Source organism: Nannospalax galili, unplaced genomic scaffold (assembly GCF_000622305.1).
Source record: "Nannospalax galili isolate Female #2095 unplaced genomic scaffold, S.galili_v1.0 scaffold286, whole genome shotgun sequence".
NCBI lineage: Eukaryota > Metazoa > Chordata > Mammalia > Rodentia > Spalacidae > Nannospalax > Nannospalax galili.
This window is the reverse complement of record NW_008359442.1, coordinates 13,925,383-13,948,188: the sequence shown is the minus strand read 5'-3', so window position 1 is coordinate 13,948,188 and position 22,806 is coordinate 13,925,383. Positions and strand designations below refer to the sequence as shown.

Sequence of the window (22,806 nt, the reverse complement as noted above, 5' to 3'; positions counted from 1 at the left end):
CCCCAACACACACACACACACACACACACACACACACACACACACACACACACACGCCCAATCCTTGCATTCTTCTTTAACTTTTTTACTTTCATTATGCCTATCATCCTGAATACATTTTGTATTTCACTCATGTATGACTTTATTGTCTCCTTACATCTTTCCTCCAATACGCAGGATGGTTGATGTAGCTCAGTGGTAGAGTGCTCATACAGCACACTGGGTTTGATCCTCAGCATGGCTTAAAAAAAATCATACTGTAAGCTGGGTGTGGTGGCACATGCCTTTAGTCTCAGCACTCGGGAGGCAGGGGCAGGTGGATCTCTGTGAGTTCAAGGCCAGCCTGGTCTACAAGTGAGTTCTAGACCAGTTGGGGATACAGGGAGACCCTGACTCAAAAAGAACAGCACACATAAAGACAAAGGAAATAAAAAGACTCAAAGACAAAAAAATGGTCAATGCATATGAATAAGCAATTCAAGATAAAGTTGACATTGTCAAATAAGCATATGAAAAATGGTAACACATCATTAATCAGGCAATGAAAAGTAAATAAGACTGACATGCTATTTATTTGACAGGAGGACAAAAAGGTAAAGGTCTGATATTAGACCTTGTACGTGTGTGATGTGTGCGGTCAGGGGACAGAACTTTAGGTGTTGATCCTCTTCTTTCCACCTTGATTGAGACAGGGTCTCTTTGTCACTCCTTAAGCCAGGTTAGTTGACCCATGAACTTCTGGAAATTCTCCTGTTTCTACTTCTCATTTATTGTAGGATTACAGATTCTTGAGTTACTACGTCTGGCTTTTATATTAGTTTTAGGGATCTAAACTCAGGTCATCAGGTTTGTGTATGTAGCAAGTGCTTTTTATCCACTGAGCCATCTTTTAAACCCTAGACCTTTTGTATCAACCTGGAATATAGAAATAGCACGCTCATATAATCTTAGTTTATGTTAGAGGTACTACTAATTTGGGAATTAATTTGACTAGAAATGTTAGGTTGTATACACAATCAGGAAATCTAGTTTTACATATACAGTCTAGAGACAGAGATATCCTTTGACCACCACACTTGGTTGTGGAACATGCACCCACATACACAAATATACACAATAAATGAAAAATGTAATACATCCTAAAAGATTAAATTTCATTTAACTGTTACTTCACTTTGTAAGTACTTATAGTTTACAACACCACAGTAGGTATTATACTATGTCTCAGGCAAGCTTTGTATTATAAAACTCTTTGTATTTAAGGACTTACCAATTTAAAGAAGAAACAGAAAAACAACAACAAAAACCCTTAAAGTGATCTAATAAGTATTGCACAGAAATAAGTATAATGTAATTGGCTCTATAGCTTCAACTACTACCTATACAAGTCATGCCAAACTAGACTCAAATATCTTAATTTTATTGAAACTTCCATTTTAGTAGTGAATTAACTTTATTCCTTTTCCTTTCTCACCCTTAAGCTCTAGTAACAGTAAGATTACAGGTGTGTTCAGTAAGCCCATCTGAGGGCTAGTGAGATGCTCAGTGGTAAGAGCACTTGCTGTTTTTGTAGAGGACTGTGGTTTGGTTCTTAGCAACCATATTGAGGCTCACAACCCTCTGTGACTCCAGTTGCAGGAGATCTGGTGCCCTCTTCTGGCCTCCACAGGCATCTGGTATGTACATTGTGTACATACATTCATGCAGGCAAATACTCATAGACATAAAATAGAAATAAACAAATCTTAAAAAAAAAAGCCCTTTGGAGGCATAAAGTTCATTTGGATGCACATAAAGCTGATCTAGATGCATTTTAGAATTTTGTGATTTTTGGAAAGTTAATATGCAGCCTACCCTAATTTGTAGGACACCTCTTGTAATCAGATATATTGTGATTAGAGTGAAACACCTATTAAGTGGACTAAATAAAGCTTATGATAGATTTGTGTCAGTTTGGGTCAAGTTTAGTAAAAAGTTAAACCAGAAAAACAGGGAGTCACAAGAGTAAAAGGAATGGCCAAGTGTGTTACTTATGCTAAGAGGGCCTAGAAGAGAAGAGGACTCACTGGGTTGAAAGCCACATCTTTAGTGACTCAGACAGAATTTTTTTTCTTTTTTCGACAAGGTCTTCTGTAGCCCCAGCTTGCCTGGAACTCACTATGTAGACCAGGCTGGCCTCTATCTCACAGAGATCTGCTTGCCTCTGCCTCCTGCGTGCTAGGTTTAAGGCATGTGTCACCATGCCCAGATGCAGAAATTATTTTTTAAAGATTTTTATTTACATGTGTGTGTATGTGTATATGCCTGCTGTATGTGTAGGTACCTCTGGAGGTCAGAAGAGGACATCAGATCCTCTGGAGTTGGAGTGACAGGCAGTTGTGAGCTGCTAAGGAACTGAACTTGGGTTCTCTGAAAGGGCAGGAAGTACTCTTAACCATTGAGCCATTTCTTCATCCCCTCTAATGGAATTTTTAGAAAAGAATGGAACTAACTCAAGGTTACAATGGAATGTGAAAAAAGAACCATATGTGAAGTATCTGTAATGTGGTCTCACTCTGAATTCTCACAAAATTGTACTACATTTTGTTTTCCTAGCTTGAGGTTTCCCTTAAATTTCTCTTTTTTCCTCTTTTCTGATGCTTTGATAATTGTTAGTTATCATCAGTGATTCTAAAAGTCACAAATCAGTTTCAGGGAAGCCGGTATCTTGTTAACCTACATGAGGCCAGAGTTGGGGGTGTGGCTGAGTGATGGATAAAATGCTTGCCCATATTTAGTGAGGTGCTGGGTACCAAACATACTCTTCTCCCGCCCTCCCTTTCCCTCTCTCTTTACAGGATCTGCTAATCAGAAGATATAGGCAAATAATGCATTCAATTGAAAGATTTAAATTCTCTCTTTACTTATGCCATCTTTTGTACCTTCAACTATCATGGTGAACAATTTTAAAAGAGAGTTTTTGTAGTTAAAATAGTGCAAGAAGGTATGGAAGAGAAGGAAATGTGGTACCTGGTTTATGCTATCCTGTGATTATCACCAGCAGACATATGAGTGTTATGGAATAAATTCTTACCATCTGGCTAATGCAAAATGGAAAGCTAAGGTACTTGCCAAAACAAACTTTACAACTGAATGAATTAGATTTAGATCAGCAACATCTCTTCACCAAGCTTCTTCAGTTTCTAAATATAGGTATATGGTCAGCGGCAGGCTAGGAATTTCAGAATTACTCTAGTAACTTAAAAAAAAAAAAAAAAGACTTCTGGCTGGGTATGGTGGCGCATGCTTGTAATCCTAGCTATTGGGGAGACTGAGGCAGGAAGACTGCTTAAACACAAGTTTTGCGACCAACCTGGTCATTATAGGAAGATCTTGCTTCAAAAACAAGCAGGAAATCTGATCTGGAAGCCTCAGCAGTAGACACAATGATCCAGAAAATGTGACTTAAGGTCTAGACCTGCATTTTCTAAAAAGCTCCCAGCATTTTTGGTGTATGCTCTAGTCTGCATACATCAAAAGTTGGTACCGAAGAATCTCAAAGTTATCGCTAATTTAATTTGTTGCTAAGGTAACAAGATAGAGAGAGGTTTGAAGTTTTTTGTTTTTTTTGTTTGTGTTTTTTTGAGGCAAGATCTCACTATTTAGCCCTGGCTGGCCTGTCTCTGACCTTTTATTTTTTTATTTATTTTGTTTCTTTTTCCCAGTCAAGAAAATTAGGAGCTCAGAACAGTATATCAACCATATCAGTCATGGCTAATCCTTTGGTCTTCCATTAGTCCAACTACATATGCTACTTTTTTTTGCTCCTTGGCTAAAAACATTATATAATAGGTGTTTAAATAGCCACATGAAAGTCTCTTTTATTGTAACCTTTAAGAGTGGGCACAGACTTGACACACTGGGCACAGACTTGACACACTGGGCCTTAACATGAATGACAGAGAATATGTGTTCCCGTCTGGGGGGTGGTTATGGGAGGGTGCCAGTAGGGACAGGAGTATAAAGATAATTAAGATTGTTTGGGATATTCTGCATAAAATACACAAAACTTCAATAAAAATAAATTAAAAAAATGATCCTGAGAATGTTAAGGTAGAATAAGAAACAAAGAAAATCTATGAATTGTCATTTCACATTATTAATGGTCTTTCAAATAAAATGTCCTTATTATGGTGGGTTGTTTAATTCATCATAAAAATGGTATTTATTTTGGCAAAAATAAAGCAAAAATCTATACGGCCCAGTGTGGGGGTGAGGAGGGGGAGAGTGGGCAAATCTGGAACTCTGTGGAGCCTGCCAAAAGAAAGAAATGTGCATTCTTGTCTAGGATATCTTTGTAGTTTCCTCAGGTCTCAGAGACTGTAAAGACCCAAGCCTTTTGATAATATCCTTTATCATGGCAGGAATGGTTGATATACAAAATGCATGAAAGTAAAAATCATTTAAAAAGTTACTAAGAGAGCTACTATTTGTGAAGCTGCTGTCAGTTTACAGTTTCTAGGGTGGGAATCTATGCCAGAGAACTAAAGTTGCTTCAGGGACAAGTGGCTTCAGAGACAACCTCCTGGCTTAGGGTATGAGCTAATTTCACAGCTGCAACCCTGATGGCAATTCCTGCTTTCTATTTATAAACTGAGTACAAAATGACAAAATGTTCTAATTATAATGCAAAATAAAACAACCCAGAGGTCCAACATTTAGTATAATAGGTAAAACTCAAAACTTTATTAGTATAAAGTAGGATAAGTCTACATTAAAAAAGAAAGAAAAGGAAAACTTGAGAGTTTCTAAGTGTACAAAGTTAAGAAGCACAGAGTCAAAGTAAGCCAAGACAATGCAAAAGGAAAACAATTTAAAAGACGAAAATGTAAAAAGTTCAGGAATAGAAGGCAAACAGGAAAAGCTAAAAACGAGAGGTACACATGTATCAAATAAATAAGAGCTCAGTACAAAAAGTCATTAAAAATAGAAATATTAGGTAAAATAAGATAAAATAATTTAATAAACAATGTTCAACAGTATGTAGATTATACAAATAGATTATCCCTATAAAAAATAAAGTTCTCATATATACTATGACATTGATGAACCCTAAAACTATTAGCTAAGTTAAACAAACCAAATACAAAAAGATGAGTATTATACGCTTCTGCTCAAACAGGGTGAATTCACAGATACAGAAAAATTAGATGTTAGCAGGGGCTGGGAAAGGTACATGCAGTAGTATACTTTTGGGGGTAATGTGACAGTGCTTTGGAAAACAGTGGTTATGGTTGTATTATAATTTTGTGAATATAATTAATGCCACTGAGTTCTACATCTAAAAATGGCAATTCAAAAAAACATTTAAAAAAAAAAAATCACAATCAGAGGAAGCCAAAACAGACTCCAAGAAAAATCCTAGGTAATAAAACAAGTAAAATAATAAAACATGCTAAATTGTAAGGCTATCTCCCCTCAAATGTAACTTAAGGAACATAATTAAAAGGTAGAGATAGTTTTCAAAGAAACGACAGCATAAATAATTTAAAATCAAGTAAGTATGATGACCATATAACATAACACTTTAAGTAGGACACTTTAGAGAGGATAGAGGACTATTAATAATTACACTGGGACAACAGGTGTGCACTGGGACTGTCCCAGGCAAACTGTACCAAGTGATTACTCGTTGAGTTCAAGTCCACAGTTTGGGGTCTGGGAGAAGTACAATAGTATCTTCTTGAGGAACCCAAGTTGTCAAAAATGCAAGACAGCTTTTGATTACTTTTTATAGAGAAATAACACACAATTACATGGCTTTTACTGAAGTTTAGTAACCAAGGATTCATATAAGAATTGGCATATTATTAGGTATTATTAAGAGGTATAATTTGGTATCATAATAATTTTATAAAGCTATTGTATTTTGAAATGCACTGGCAGACACATTAAGGAAGGTAATTTCTTCTGAATCTTCATTTTAAAAAATTCATTACAGCTCTATAGATACATGAACATTCTTTTGTACTCATATTGACTACATACTTGAGCCTGAAAAAAAATCTTAAAACCAAGTTAGAATGAGAAAATAAGTGATATCCTATCCATTATTTATAAGCTAAAATTAATCTTAGTGACCTATAAATCGGTTAATTTAAACAGTCCATACCTTATAGGAGAAGCTCCGACTTGGGATGTTTCTTGCTAACTCTGATATCTTGGGTTTATTCTGCAGACACTCGGTTAGGTGACATTTTTTCAATTTTATTCTATTGTAATAATGATCAGCGAAGTTACAGTGATTCTGTTTCTGCATGAATTTCCCAAGGTGAGGAATACTATACTTCAAAGCTTGGAGAAATAATTTGGTCTTCTGCTGCATGACAGCAAAGTCCCTGGTTTATGTTCTTTGGGGCTGCCAGCAAGTGATGATTTCATATGTATGATTATATAGTAAGTGGACGCTCAGAGCCTGTAGGATCATCAGCTCTTATCCCTACCCTTTGAGGCATGCACCACCTTAGATTATGAATAACTGCAGATATCTGATAACTTAGGTGAAGTAAGTCTAAAAAATTTTGTAAGTCAAAATTCATTCAAATCATACTTCGTGGCAGGTGTAATGTAAACGTCTCATTTGCAAAGTCAATTTACTAGGCTCAAGCTAAGCAGCAGTGATTCTGGTACATATATGGACAAACTAAAACAAAAAACAGAAAACAAGAAACAAAATAAAAATTTGCAAATAAGCAAATGGACTCAATGGGGAATCTTAGGTACTTGGTGGGTGTTAAAAAGCAAAACTGTTTTAGTCTTAATTCTAAATATATGGTTGATTTGTATATGGAAGATTGGAAAACTAATAAATATTAATATGATACTTATAATAAATATTAACAAAAGTGGGGGCGGAAGATTAAAATTTGTTGAGTGTTCATTAGGTGACAGATGCATTTCATTGCTTTGTCTAATTTTAACTTATGTACTTGAAAAAGTAGCTATAATGATGTTCATTTTACAAGGTGATCAAACTGTGGTTCAGGAAATTTAGGGAATTTTCCCAAGTCATTCGGTATGGCAAAAAGTCCAATTGATTTGGCTCCAAATGTTGGTCATAAGTTATTAGATTTTTAAGGATAATTTGCTCTTTAATTAAAAAAAAGAACACTCCAAGATGCACAAATCAAATGTGAGAACATCTCTAGCTTCTGGTGGGAGGTAAGTTCTTTTTAACCTCCATTGCTAGGTTAAGTAAAGCGTCAGAGACCTGGGTTCAGGCTTTGGATCTTGCACTTAATTACATCTGGGTCTCAATTTTTTTCATCGATAAAACTAAAATAAAGATGCCATATACTTCCTGGGGTTGTTATTTAAGAATAAAATCAGACATTTTGGGTTAAGACCTTAGAGCAAGTACCTGGCACGTAGTAATCACTCAACAAAAAGTAGTTATTATTAGCATGGACATAATCTAGGTCTGATACACAGTTAGTGTAATCAGGGAATTGTTCTATAACACGTCCCTTAGTACCACAGAGATACTGCGTCAGTCAGGTTTACCCCGGATGCGACCAGCTACGACGTCCCCTCCCCCCTTAATTTCTTATGTCGCAGCAAAATAAGGACCAGTGGAGCAGCAGGTGACAAGAAGAAAAATGCCCATAAATCACTGCATGTACCCCACAGCCTCCACCCACCAACCCATCCATCCATGCATCCATCCATCCATGCATGCATGCATCCATCCATCCATCCATCATCCGCAGGGAGAAAACAGTTTGCATTGCTAGAGATGGGGTAAAAAATGGGTGTTCTCACGAGAACCTATGCGTCCCCCTGTGCAACTGTCCATCCCAGGGCTGTGGTGATCTCAGGGAGTGAGGGAGGAGAACCACTTACCACACAGTGAAAAGACAGAGAGAAGAGAGGACCAGAGGGCCGAGGGATGGCTGGGGGATGGAGGGAAGAGGAATGAGGACGGAGACCCCCGCCTCGGCAACCCTCCCATACGTACAAGAATGAAAAGGCAGTCCGACTCTGGATCCAAACAAGGGAAGGCAGGAAAGGCAGGCCCGAGACCCCGAAGCTCTCAGGAAGGAGCCGCAGTCACCTCAGCCGCGTCCACCCGTAGTCTGCGTTCTGCACCCAGCAGAGGTACAACCTACCCAGAGCCGCCAGAGCCGGTCTGCAGCACGCCGCTCGACGTAACACCAATCCAGTCCCAGCGCTAAGCCCATGTTGCCATCTTTATTGTGGTCACGGATGGGCTTTTTCTCTTCTTGGATTCTTTAGTCTCAAAACACACGCGTCTTTTGGTTCTCTGGCAATCTTCTGAGCTAGATACGATGTGGGGAAGAAGAAAGCCACGAGGAACACCGTCCCTTGAGCTCTAGCACAGTTCCCTCACGCTGCCCTCACTCAAGATGGCTACCCGCAAAACTGGTGCAATGACGTAGCTGCGCTGGCCTGGTTGCCAAGGAGACACGATATCGGAAATGCGGAATTCAGGGAGGGCGCGCGCGCATGGGCTGTGGGTGAGAGGCCAGGTGTTACAGGTCCTGACAGGGAAGAAGTTGGTGGATCCTGACTGGGGAGAGCTGTAGAGGGGACACCTCTGTGTCCAGGCAGCTCGGGTGATGGAGTCGCAGGTCGTGGCTGCCGGGGTGGGCGAAGCTGAAGCAGTCGAGGGCGAGGGTCGGACTCTTGGCGGCGCCCACCCGGGGCCGGTGGTCTCGTCGCGCAAGGGGGCCGTGCGGTGGAAGCTGCTGCGACAGGTAAGGGCGCGCTCGCTCCGTTCGCCTCTGGCCCCTCCCTCTCAGGTACCCGTCCGCCGGACACTTCCCGCTCGGTATCCCGAGCCCCTGGAGAAGCGCCTCTTGGCCTCGTCTACACTGACAGCGAAGAGGAAGAACCCGGAGGGGTCCTGGGAAACTCAGATCCAAGTAGAAGATCCACGTAGACGTTTGTAGGGGACTGTCCTCTTGCTCGGCTGTCTGATTGGTGGGACCTCGTGCTTTCTTGCTTCTCTTTTCTTGCTTCCACAGATTTCTTATTGCTTCATAACTCCCAGCCTGATCGTGGTTGCCGATTTCCAGGGTGCATGCACTCTCCTGTCTCTTAGAGATCAGCATGTTTGACTGTTGGGAAAGTGACATTACACGTATTTCCTGATTATCTCTCTATCATCTATCTCCCCTCTCTCATCTATCATCTATCTATCTATCTATCTATCTATCTATCTATCTATCTATCTATCATCTATCTATCTATCTATCTATCTATCTATCTATCTATCTATCATCTATCTATCTGTCTGTCTATCTATAATTTATCTATCATCTATCTTTCTATCATCTCTCTATCATTTTTCTAACTATCATCTATCTATCTATCTATCTATCTATCTATCATCTATCAATCATCTATCATCTACCATCGATTAATCTGGTGGAAAGTGAGGGGGTGGGAAGAGCTCCTCCCTTTCTCTTCCCGCTTTGGGAAAATCAGATGTTTATCTTGTGAGTTTGAAATGATCATCAGGATGTCCGGTGCCCAAGACATACGAACCCATATGTGTTGGTTTGTTTATTGACAGTATCTTCTAGTATTTCAGAGTTGTAATGTTTCTGTTACCTTGACTTTTGTGCAGGTTTGATGGAAATTCTGATGTCTGCTCACTTTGACGCTCTTTTCAAAATGCTCACAGTGAAGACTGTTTATTATTTTTGCATCCCAAAGTTATCCCTCTGCCTTGAGGTTTCCTGCAGAAAATTGCTCAGGAGTACACTTTTTACTATTGTAGTGTATTGTGTTGATTTACTTTTAGAGACAGGGTCTTGCTGTGGAGTCCAGGCTGACCTTGAACTGTGATCCTCCTGCCTCAGTTTCTTGAGTGCTGAGATTACAGGTATGCGGCTACCCTGTCCGGTTACACTTTTCACTTCAGACTGTTGTATTTGGAGAATTTGCCAGCAGTTGCCACCTTACTTGAGGTTTTGTACGTAGTAGTTTTTTTTTTTAAATGTTGTTTGGAGTCATATTTCATGTGGTGGTCTTTTGGTTGCGCATCCCTAATCTAAAAATCCCAAATCTAAAATGCTTCAAATTTTGAAACTTTTCTAGTGCTGACATGATGCACAAGTGGAAAATTCCACACCTGACCTAATGGGGCCAGCAGCAGTCCAAACACAGAATCTATTCTGTTGAATTATCTTTATGTATACAAGGCATACATGAAACAAATAAAATTTTGTGTTTAGGTTCCATTCCTAAGATATCTCATTTTATATATAAGTATTTCAAAATTCAAAAAGAAGCCAAGCGTGGTGGCACACGCCTGTAATCCCAGCACTTGGGAGGCAGAGGCAGGTGGATCTTTGTGAGTTCCAGGCCAGCCTGGTCTACATAGTGAGTTCCAGGACAGCTGGGGCTACAGGGAGACCCTGTCTCAAAAAGACCAAAAAATCCCAAACATTTCTGTTTCCAGGCTTTTTGGTAATGATTTATTCTTATTTTTTCTTTATACACACACACACACACACACACACACACACACACACACACACTGTATTTGTTACTTTTCTGTTATTGTCATAAAACACCATGACTAAAGCAATTTTTAAAAGGAAAAGTTTATTTGGGCTTATGGTCCCTGAGACTTGAGAGTCCATCATGGCACAGAGGCACAGCAGCAGGCATGGCAGCTGAAGCATTTGAGAGCTCATGTCTTCAACAGCAAGTAGGAAGTAGAGAGAGTAAACCCGAAGTAGGGTGCCCTAGTTTGCTTTCTGTTGCTGTGATGAAACACCCTGACCAAAAACAACTTGGAGAAGAAAGTGTTTATTGTGTCTTATACTTCTGAGTGACAGTACATCTTTATGGGACGTCAGGCAGGAACTTAGGGCAGGAACCTGGAAACAAGTCTTGCTGTTGTAGTCCAGCTTGGCTTCAAAGTCAAGATCTTCCTGCCTTAGCCTCCCAAGCGTAGAGGAGTGTGTGTGTGTGTGTGTGTGTGTGTGTGTGTGTGTGTGTGTATGACCTTACCCAGCGCTACTTAAAAGTTTCAATCTTTTTATTTATGAGTGATTTTTCATCTTTTACAACTTCATTCTTTTGTGAGACTCTCTCTGATACCTCACAACTGTTAGAACCTAGCCCTGTAATACTAGTGAACTCCATATCATACTGATTTATGACCATTTTGTTAGAGTTTCTGTTTCTCACTACAATGGTAGTTCTTCATGGGAAAAGACAATGTGTTATTAATCTCTATCCTCTGGACCTAGCATGAGACTTGGCTAGTTGCTTTTTTTTTTTTTTAGCAAATTCTTTTAAGAGTTTGTGGAAGGGTTGGTGAGATGTCTCAGTGGATAAAGCAAGCTTAGTGCCCTGAGTTTGACTCCTAGAATCTACATAAAGATGGTGCTTGCCTCCCCGCTCCCTTCCCCAACATGCTTACACAATAATTTTTTTTTTTTTTTTTTGGTCTTTTTGAGACAGGGCCTGAAACTCACTATGTAAACCAGGCTGGCCTTGAACTCACAGAAATCTGTCTGCCAGTGCCTCCTGAGTGCTGGGATTAAAGGTGTGCACCACCATGCCTGGCTTCATGATAATGATTTTTAAATGTTAAAAAAGAGTATGTGGATAGCACTAGATTAAGGACATACTTTAAGCGGCTTGGAGCACTGAGTCCTTAGTGTATTATATTACTTGGCTAATCCTATTAACAACCACATCTACAGTAGTAAACACTTATTTTGTTTGCATCTGTGAGCCACCTCAGAGTTGACATAGGCTGTCATCACCTGGGTGGTTTTATGCTCTATGCTTGGTCCATATGTCGAGCATCCTTTGATAACTGGCTGATAATGTTCTTATGGTAACGGAGCAGTATGAGATAACAAGCCCAACCATGGAGGCACATTTTAAGTCCCTGCATGCTTGATGTTTGCTAACAACCCAACACAGGAACTTAAGGAAGGATCTCTTTTTTGTTTTTTGTCTCACAGTAGAAGTCAAGGCTGTAGGATCTTGAAGCAGCACATTGTATCAGGAAGAAGAGAGCAGTGAATGAATGTTGTTCAGTTCCCTTTTTTGTTTTTATTCAATCCAGGATTCAGCCCACTGATTTGGTGTGCCCCCCCACATACATTTAGGGTAGGTCTTCCCATCTGAACCTAATCAAGAAAATCCCCACAGGCATGCTTTGTAGACATATTGCTTTTGTGTGAGTACCATACTGTTTTGGTTACCATGGTTCTGTAGTATAGTTTGAGATTAGATTATTGTGATGCCTCTAGCATTGCGCTTTCTGCTTCTGACTTCTTTGTCTATTTGTGTTTTTTGTGCTTCTGTGAATTTTAGGGCTTTTGTTTCTAGTTCTGTGAAGAATGTTATTGGCATTTTGATGGGGATTACATTGAATCTGTAGATGACTTTAAATAATATAGCCATTTAGAAAATTTATGCGTTTATGTGTGTGTCTGTAGATGTATAGGTGCATGTGCCGGCAGGTACCTGTGGTGGCCAGAAGAGGGCATTGGATCCCTGGGAGCTGGAGTTATAGGTAGTTGTGTGAGCTGCCTGATGTGGGTCCTGGGAACTGAATTCTAGTCCTCTGTAACAGCAGCAAGTGCTCTTAACCTTGGAACCATCTCTCTAGCCCCAACAAAGCCATTTTTATATAATTGATTATTAATATACTGATTTTTGCCAGTCCATGAGCATAGGAGGTCTTTGCATTTTCTGGTGTCTTCTTTCATTTCTTCCTTTAGTGTCTTAAAGTTTCCATTGTAGAGCTCCTTTACCTTTTGGCTAGATTTATTCCTGCATACTTTATTTTTTATTTTATTTTATTATAAAAAATATTTATATTGAGTTTTTGTGCATTTCATATAATGAATCTTAATCAAATTTAGACCTCCTCCCCCATCCACACCAGATTTCATGCATTCTGTCATATATGCTAAGTCCTATCCAGCCAAGCATTTGTATCCAGATGTCCCTCAGTGCAAGTTCATCCATCCACTGGAGTCTAGTCAGCCATCTAGAGTCATTCCCTTAAAGAAGATCTGCTCTTCCTCACCCAGCAGTAATCAGTTGCTAATAGTTCTTCGGCTAGGGTTGGGGCATGCTGCCCATATCCCCAGTTCTATGCTGGGTTTTTGTCTGATTGAGCTGGTATGGGTCTTATGTATGCTGTCACCATTGCTACAAATTCATATGAGCAAGTTCCCAGTGGCCTGAAAGCCTCTGTTTTCTTATGTTCATGTACCAACCCTGGCTCTTACAGTCTTTCCATTCCCTCTTCCAAAATGGTCTCTGAGCCATGGGTGGGTGAGGATTAATTACAGGAGTCCTATTCAGGGACACATACTCTTCAGTTTCTTATTCTCTTAAACTTAGTGTATCTCACTCTGTTATATGGAGACGCTTTGCTGGTGAGAGTTGACGGATGTATTAGTATTCTCCCTGCTCCCTGTTCTGCTATGTTCCACTGTACATGTGTCACTTAGGCGTAGAGGTTCCACTGTACATGTGTCACTTAGGGCTGAGCATCTCTCATATATTCTTTGTGTGACACATGCTTTATTTTTTGATATGTAGAAAGGCTACTGATGTCTGTATGTTGATTTTGTGTCTTGCTAATTTGCTGAAACTATTTATTAGATTGAAGAATCCTGGTGATTCTGGTGGACTCATAGGCTCTTTTAAGTATCAGATCATGCTGTCTGTAAATAGGAATTTTTTTAGAAGTTTATTTTATGTTCATGAGTGTTTTGCCTACATGTATATAACTGCACTTGCGTGAAGCCTGCAGAGGGCAGAAGAGGGTGTCAGATACTCTGGAACTGGAGTTATGGATGGTTGTTAGTTACTATGTGGGTGCTGGGAATCGAAGCTGGATCTCCTGGAAGAGTAGTTCAGTAGTCAGTGTTCATAACTGCTGAGCCATCTCTATAGCCTCCAAATAGGGATTCTTTAACTTCTTCTTTTCCTATTTTAGATCTGTTTTGTTTCTTTCTCTTGTTTTATTACTGTTGCTAGAAATTCAAACCTTATTTTGAATCTGATGAGAGTGGGCATCCTTGCCTTGTACCTGCTGTTAGAGGAGGTGTTTTCAGTTTTTGCCCATTTACTGTAAAGTTGACTGTAGTTTGTTGTACATAGGCTTTATTATATTGAGCTAGGTTCCTTCTAGTTCTTGTTTCTTCAGGGCCTTTCTCAGGAAGTGATGTTGATTTTCATCAGTTATTTTCCATATCTATTGATTGTATGATTTTTGTCTTTAAGTGTGTTTATGTGTTGAGTTGCTTTTTTTAAAAAAATATTTTTTTAAATTGACTTTTTGTGATTTTCATACAGTGTAATTTGATGGTATTTAGAGCCCCTCCCTTATCCACACCTCTCCTTATTGCCCTTGCTCAACATGATGTACCCTATTATATATATATAATATATAAGGCTTATAGAGTCTAATTTGCATCCCAAAATGTCCTTCAGTGTGGGTCCATCCATTAGAGCCTGGTTAACCTACTAAGAGTCCCATCCTTAAAGAGACTGTCTCTCCCCCTCCCAGCAGCCATCAGTTGTCAAAATTTCCTTAGGTTTGGTTGGAGCTTCTTACCTACTTCCCCATGTCTATGCTGGGATGTTATCTGGTTTGAACTTACAGGCGACTTGTGCACGGTGTCACCATTGCTGTGAGTTCATACGAGTAACTGACTGGAAAACTCTGTTTTCTTGTGGTCATCTACCATCTATAACAAGCACATTGGTCATGGTATATGTTTAATGTGTTCTTGAACATTATTGCAGAACTGTTATTGAGAATTTTTGCATCTATGTTCATTTGGGAAGTTTGTCTACTTTTCCCTTTTGGGTGTGTTTTTATGTGGTCCTCATATCAGAGCAATTCTGGCTTCTTAGAATGAATTTGATAGTGTTTCTTCCCTTTAGATTTTGTGTAACAGTTTGAAGACTTGGTGTTAGTGCTTTTCTGAATTTTAGGGTTGCTGATGAGAGATCTGATGTTATTCTGATATATTTTGCTTTTGTAGGTTAGTTGATATTTTTTCCTTATTGCTTTTAATAGTGTGTCTCTGCTTTGTATTTGATCTCTTGATACGTTATATTGTTGAGAGATTCTTTTCTGTCATGTTTATCTCAGGTTCCGAATGACTCTTGCCTTTAGATAACCATCTCTTCCACTAGATCTGAGAAATTTCCTGCTATAATTTCATCGACCAGATTCTGTATGCCTGCAGTGTTTATCTGAACTCCTTCCTCGAGCCTGTGGATTTTAGGTTTGTTTCTTGATCCTGTTCCGTTCTCACATGCTGTGTCATGGTGTCTGTTTCATTTTTCTTATTTATGTTGGAGTACAGTACCTCCTTGGCCTTGTCTTCCACCCCCAGCTTGCTTTCTCCTGATTGCCATCACCATAGTGTATTAAAAAATTTTAAAATTTGGTTTTATGGGGTTTTTAATTTCTAACATTTCTATTTGATTTGGTATAAAAATTTCTGTTTCCTTGATGAATTTTTCTCCCATGTTGGTAATTTTTTCATTCCTTTTGGTGATTTTCTATTCCATTTTCCTGACTTTTTCCTTTGTGTTGTTGACTTTCTTCTCTAGGTCCTGGATTGAATTCAGCTGCTTGTGTCTTCTTTGATGCCACTAATTGTTTTTCCTAGTAAACTTTGAAGTCTGCATCCAGCATTTTGTCTATTCAGTGCCTATGAATTCAGTGAAGAATTATGATCTTCTGGAGAAGTCATGTTGTCTTTTCATAGCTAGGAATTTCTGTGATGTAATTTGTGTATCAGTTGGTTTAGCCGTCTCTTCCAGTTTTATTTGGGGATCTTATTGGGCAGCCTGCTATTGGAGCTCAATCACCAGTGCCATTCAGTAAAGAGGAAAAAAATAATAAAACAGCACCAGCACCAAACTATATAAGATATAAACATTGATTAAAAGCCCAGTAATACATTGTCAATAACTATAAGCCCAAAGTAGGAAGACTAATGTAAAGTGTGCTATGAAGTTAAAAATTCCTTAGGGTAAATATAGAGATATTAAATGAATGAGATAAAGGAAGGAAACAGGAAGAGGAAAAATAGAGGACAATCAAAGTTAAATAAATGAAAAAGAAGAGGGGTGGAACAAAGGTTATGGAGGGGAAGAAAAATTTAAAAAAAATACAAATGAGCTCTTAACCACTGAATCATCTCTCCAGCCCCGATAATCTTTCTTTTATAAGATCACTGTCAAACCAGCATGGTTACACACACCTTTGATCCCAGCACTCAGGAGGCAGAGGCAGGTGGATCTCTGTGGGTTGAAGGCTAGCCTGGTCTACATAGTGAGTTCCAGACCAGCTGGGGCTACAGGGAGATGCTATCTCAAAAAGACCTCCCTCCCCCACAAAAAAGAGTTTAAAAACAAAACTAAAATAACTCTAATAAGATAAAGGGAAGCTCCTACTAAAAGGACAGTAAAGAGGAACAAAAACGGAGAAACTAGGAAGGAAAAAGGAAAAAGAAAAGATCGTCCAGTACTGAAAAAATGCAGGAACAAAATTAGATGAATGTAGGAAGCAGAGTAAAAATGAAAACACTGGGCCTGTGGCACACACCTTTAATCCCAGCACTTGGGAGGTGGAGGCAGAGGCAGGCAGATCTCTGTGAGATCGAGCCCAGCCTGGTCTACATAATGAGTTCCAGGCCAGCTAGAGCTACAGGGAGACCTTGTCTGAAAACAAACACCAAAACAAAAGACCAAAAAAACCAAAAACCATTAAAAAAAAATACTATCATATAAAAATACTACCCAAAAGTGTTTTAAAAAAGAAGAAAAAAAGATTTTTGAACAGTGTCTCTCTGGGTCCTCCAAAATTGTAGATTTGGAGACTTGTAGTATATGCATGGGGAATGGAGGTGGGGTGGAGGTGGTGGTCACTTGACTTCTAGGCTCTTGTCTTTTTGGTGGCTTATGCTAGTGTTAAGTCTCTGTTGAACCAGTGTCTGATGTCTGCCAGAACGGTCTTTAGTAGTTTCCTTTCTTTGCATACCAGGGGCCTCTGCTGGCCACACTTAGCTTTACAGGCTGTGGGCTGAACAGGTTCTCTTGCTCTCTCAAGACTCCCCAGCTTGTACTCCTTGGGGGACCAGTATTCTAGCTTGGGGTATCTCCCAGTTGAATTGGGAGTGTGGGGAACAAGCACATCAGGACTTTCAGGACCTCCTAATTGTTAATCACTCTGCTGGAGGGTGCAGTGGTGAGCGGCAAGAAGCCTGACAGCTTGAGTTTGTGGAATCTCAGCTTCCTTCCTTCCTTCCTTCCTTCCTTCCTTCCTTCCTTCCTTCCTTCCTTCCTTCCTTCCCTCCTTCCCTCCTTCCCTCCTTCCCTCCTTCCCTCCTTCCCTCCTTCCCTCCCACCCTCCTTCCATCCTTCTTTTTTTTTTTTTTTATCTTTTTGAGACAGGGTCTCCCTGTAGCCATAGCTGGCCTGGAACCTGTTATGTAGATCAGACTGGCCTTGATCTCACAGATCTCACAGAAATCCATCTGTGTCCGCCTCCTGACTGCTGGGACTAAAGGCGTGCACTACCATGCCTGGCTAATTTTCATTGCTTTGTTTGTCTTTTTTTTTTTTTGTCTAAATTCCCAACAAGAAAAAAAGTAGCACTACTCTTACATCTAGTTTTTGCTATTTTGATCTCTGGTTCTAGCAAAGATTCCAAACTTTTTATGATTTATATGCTTCTTTGTGTGAACTTAATTCTACGGTGCCTTGTAACTCTTGCCTTTATAGCACTGGAGAGATGGCTCAGAGATTAAGAGCACTGGCTGCTCTTCCAGAGGACCCAGGCTCAATTCCCAACACCCTCATGGCAGCTAATATCTGTCGGTAATTACAGTTCCAGGGACTCTTTTGGCCTCCACAGGCACTGTACTCATGTGGTACACTTATATTCATGCAGGCAGAACACTTATAACACATAAAATAAAAAATAAATAAAACTAACTCTTGCCTTTTCTACATGTATAGAATTAGTTTTCTCAAGTTATTTATTATTGAATCAGCTCTATAAAAGAATCTCTGTGTCTTGAACTTTAAACATCATTACAGAATCACAGAATCTCTAATCTGTGTTGTGTTTTTGCACAGTGGAAAGAGCACCGACCTTTGCCTCGTTTAGTTCTTACTCCAGGCCTGAGCACAGTATTTCAATGGTCTTCTAGATCAAGGGTTTGGATTTTATGGAATATACTTTGTTTTAACTTCATTCTTGATTTTGTTTTGTTTCCCTACCTTTGCTTTCTCTTTTTCTCATCCATATTTCATAAAGGTTGTTTTGTTGTACTGTGCATCTTTTTTTTTTTAAAGATTTAAAAAATTTTTTAAGTATGTGTGTGTGCTGCATGAGGTCATGTGCACCATGTGCTTGCAGTTGCCTGCGGAAGGCAGAACTGGCCATTGGATCCCGTGGAACTGGAGTGATAGGTGGTTGTAAGATGTCATGTGGGTGCTGGGAACTGAACCCAGATCCTCTGCAAGAACAGTATGTGCCCTTAACAGCTGAACACCTGAACATCTCTCCAGGCCCCAGCTTTTACTTTCTAAGTCTAGGTTTCCTCCTTTATTAAGTGAGGATAACACATGCTTTGGAGGGTTGCTTTGAGGATGTGAGATGATGTTACTATCTTTTTTGCTCTCCAGTGTCAAGTATGTTTTAAATATTTTGTCCATCTTTTCTCAGCGTGTTCAGCAGGAGCTTGGTCTGAATGATGTAATGCGCTATAATTGGAAGGAAAATCCCCTTAGTACTTGAATTTTGAAAACTAAACTTATGATATGCTTGTATAATAAGCTACAATATTTGATTTTATTTCAAAGGTTCTGAAGCAGAAACAGCTAGATGACTGCCTACGACATGTATCTGTAAGAAGATTTGAATCATTTAATCTGTTTTCAGTAACAGAAGCCAAGAAAACAGAAGATGAGACTGGTGTATGGGTCCAATATACGAGCATCTTGAAAACTAAACTTATGATATGCTTGTATAATAAGCTACAATATTTGATTTTATTTCAAAGGTTCTGAAGCAGAAACAGCTAGATGACTGCCTACGACATGTATCTGTAAGAAGATTTGAATCATTTAATCTGTTTTCAGTAACAGAAGCCAAGAAAACAGAAGATGAGACTGGTGTATGGGTCCAATATACGAGCATCTTCTATCCTGAGTACAGTGTCTTCTTAAGGTAACTACTGTTCTAGTTAAGGTTTTTAAAAAACTTTTTGTTTGTAGAAGAAAAACAACCCACTAAGAAGCTCAGTATTCCCTCTATAGAATTTCCAGGGAATTGTCATTAGATCTGAGGCGTTACTACTTTGTGTTAGAAAATCTTGATGCTTTTGAAAGAATCTCTTACTGTTTCTGTTTAATAGAAAAGCACAAGTATCAAACAAAGGGGCAGCTTTTTAAAATACCTTTGAAGACGTCTGATGAAATATGACCCAAGTTGATCCTCATATTGTACTTTAGTTCAGCACTGCTTTATTTTTATTTTATTTTTTTCTTTTTGTCCCTGTAGTCCCAACTGGCCTGGAACTCACTATGTAGATCAGGCTGCTCTTGAACTCACAGAGATCCACCTGCCTCTGCCTCCTAAATACTGGGATTAAAGGTGTGTGCTACCACACCCAGCAGCACTACTTTATTTCTTAAACAGATACCCTTTATGTTAATCTGCCTTATCATATGTGTTGTTTGCAAGTCTTGTAAAATCAGCATATGGTAAAGACATAGCTTTGCTTACTGAGATTTATGCTTGATGAAATGCTTAAAAATGAACTCTGTGTTTTTAGAAACATTAAAAAAAAAGTAGGGGCTGGATAGATGGCTCAGCAGCTAAGAGCACTGGCTGTTCTTATATAGTACCCAGATTTGTTTCCCAGAACCCACATGGTGGCTAAAAACTGGCTGTAACTCCAATTTCAGGAAACCCCATGCCCTCTTCTCACCTCCGCAGACATTGCACTCACATGCAGGCAATACACTCATACGCATAAAATAAAATAAAAATAATAAATAGAATATTAAAAAGTAAATCCTGCTGCCTTAACTGGGTCTTGCTGTGTTGTCAGGCTAGATGGCATTTGAGGATGAAGTGGGTTGCAAATCACAGGGTTCATTTAACTGTTCTCTTATAGCATTTGATTATGCCAAAAAGCCAAGTTCTTTTTGAGGTGAAGAAGGCAGAAAATGAAAACAGAAGTTCTCCAAATTACATTTCAAGTAGTAGTTATCTGAAAAATCAAGCTTTGGTATATTTCCCATTCCTGTTTTGTCACTTTTAGAACAAAGCCTGAAAAAAGGAGGACAAACCAGTGAAAATACTGACATCTAAGAAGCATTCAGTCTGTTCTGGGCTTTTAAAATTGTTTTAAAAGGAGACAAGAGAGTTGCAATCTGAAGTAGCAAGATACCACTTTTACAATTGTCTCTCCCAGCTTTCAGTAATACTGTACTTGTTTCATTTTTATAGACTCTACCTTTTCTGACAGGATCTCACATTTCGAAAGAGGGAGGATCACATTTACAGTAACTGTAAGAAGATCCAAAAACATCTTAATATGGCTTAGGTGAGGCCAGGAACAATTTTAAGAAATAAGTGACATGAAGGATGTCTTTTTATAGTATATATTTCTTGAATCATTTTAGGTTAAGATATCTAAGTTTTAAAAGGGGCCATAATAACTGAACACTTGGGATTTGGATAACATTGACTAGAATGGGCATGGAAGAAGAGTTTGTAAAAACATGTGGTTCCTTAATATTTGTTTTATTGACAGCACCAAATAAAAGAGATGAATTTGGTGATTTGTGAACTTGGCTTTACATTTTTTATGAAATTCTGACTAGACTACTTGCAGAAGTCACCTTGCGTTTTGGTGTAGATAATCTATTCAGTTCTTGGTTAGAAAGGAAAGTACATTAAATATTTGTTATGTGCCAGGTGCCGCTCTAGGTGCTTTGGTATGTTCTGTTTCACGAATCCTTCCAGTACTGCTGGAGGTAGGGATACAGATGATTAACAACTGGAAAGTAATATGCATAAGGAAATGAAAAAGATGGAAAACTAGAGTGATCCAGTAGGAGTTTTCACGTGCAAATATTAAGAGTCATCATCCTGCACCTTCTTGTGATAAAGGATGGGAAGCCTAAGTTGGAGTAAGTCTCCTCTCCTAGCATTTTCAGTGCCTGGTGAGGCTGGCCATGGAGAACTCGAACTCTTCTGTTCTTAAATCTTTACAAAGAAGGCCTAACTATCCATCCCCTGAGGGGTGGTCTGATTTATCATTATTTGGAGTCTGGGCTATTATGTAACAGACTCCTCTCCAATAACATGGTTCTTTGCAAATACCAGTTTTTGAAAGAATAAATACAAGGATGTCTCTAGAACTATAACACTGTGTCCTAAGCTATGGGGAGAAGTTCATTAACTGAGTTACAATGTTGGCCTTGATGGTCTTTTCCTCTTTTTACGTTATACTCAGTATCCTTCTACATTAGTTGGGTAAAAAAAATCACGATATCTTAGACATACTGAATTCTACAGTAGAACATCATCTTAAAAAGTCATTTTAGCTGGGCATAGTGGTGCACACCTTTACTCCCACCACTCAGATGGATCTCTGAGTTCAAGACCAGCCTGATCTACATAGTGAGTTTCAGGCCAGCTGGGACTATGGGGAGGCCCTGCCTCAAAAAACAAACAACAAGAACAACAACAACCCCCCCCCCAAAATAAACAGTTGAAATAATATTAATAGTGGCTAGCAGTTGATGCCTACTGTGTGATAGCACTGTTGTGAGTGGTTTCTATGTGTTAACACCCTTAATTCATTCAGCAACCAAACGGTAAATACTGTCAACATCTTCATTTTATAGATGAGGAAAATGAAGTACAGAGAGGTTAATTGCTGGTCACATAGTAATTTGGGTTTGTACTCAGACCAGGTAATCTGGTTCCATAGTTTGTACTTTTAGAAACATTACTTTTGTTAAGTGACTATAGATTCACAGATAGTTGCAGAAGTGGTCCCTGACTTCCATGCTGTTACCTCCAGCCATCTCCATTGATAACCTCTTCTGGAATGGACATACTATCTGTACTTTTAACTTCCACACAATACTGCTTTTAGAAATTGGAGCCTTGATAAGTGATTTCCTCATTGATTATTGTGATCATTCTATTTCTTCCTCAATAATCATGTTATGTTAAAGGAAATTATGGAAATTAGCGAGGAGCTTCGATGGGGAGGATTTCTGCCAAGAGTAGTTCGTTCTTTCCCGTTCCGAATGTTGCTCAGTTTTTCATGTGTTGACCATTTTCCCTGTTTTCACCTGCCCAATGTGATCTCCCCTCTTGTTCTGTCATATCTCATAGAGTTTTCAGACTGTTCCCATAAAATTTCTTTAGTAATTTTGTCTGTTTTCTTCAATATTGAGTGATGGATAGTCTAAAGTTTTTTTTTTTTTTTTTTAATGCAACAGTCAAAAGTAATGTTTATTTAAAAAGTAATTTTCCCACATAGTAACCCAGCATAGAACTGGGAAAATAGACAGCAGACCCCAATTTTATCTAAAGGAGTATTGACAACTGACTGCTGCTAGATGAGGAACAGCTGACTTTCCTAAAACAGAAACCTCTAGATAGGCTGACTAGATTCACCAGAAGGGCAAGTAGTGGGGAATGGCTGGGGTGCTGACAACACAGCAGACAGTAGCAGGGATATCAGAGTATAAGGG

The 22,806-nt window shown here is 39.1% G+C and overlaps 2 protein-coding genes across 5 annotated transcripts in view; one reads left to right on the top strand and one right to left on the bottom strand.

The window, feature by feature from the left end:
* Prepl (prolyl endopeptidase like) overlaps positions 1 to 8,353 on the bottom strand; it is a 36,182-nt gene extending 27,829 nt beyond the window's left edge. Inside the window, exons 1-2 of one of the 4 annotated variants that reach the window (XM_029558635.1) lie at positions 7,997 to 8,353; positions 6,152 to 6,682 (exon numbers count right to left, since the gene is read on the bottom strand). In XM_029558635.1, the coding sequence (XP_029414495.1) occupies positions 6,152 to 6,364 (213 nt within the window). In that variant the 5' untranslated portion in view covers positions 6,365 to 6,682; positions 7,997 to 8,353. The remainder of the gene's footprint in view (positions 1 to 6,151; positions 6,683 to 7,996) is intronic. The other 3 variants (XM_017795590.2, XM_017795589.2, XM_008823077.3) reach the window with 3 other exon arrangements.
* Positions 8,354 to 8,456: 103 nt separating this feature from the next.
* Camkmt (calmodulin-lysine N-methyltransferase) overlaps positions 8,457 to 22,806 on the top strand; it is a 465,839-nt gene continuing 451,489 nt past the window's right edge. Inside the window, exons 1-2 of the mRNA XM_008823074.2 lie at positions 8,457 to 8,756; positions 19,086 to 19,252. Coding sequence (XP_008821296.1) covers positions 8,619 to 8,756; positions 19,086 to 19,252 — 305 coding nt within the window. The 5' untranslated portion in view covers positions 8,457 to 8,618. The remainder of the gene's footprint in view (positions 8,757 to 19,085; positions 19,253 to 22,806) is intronic.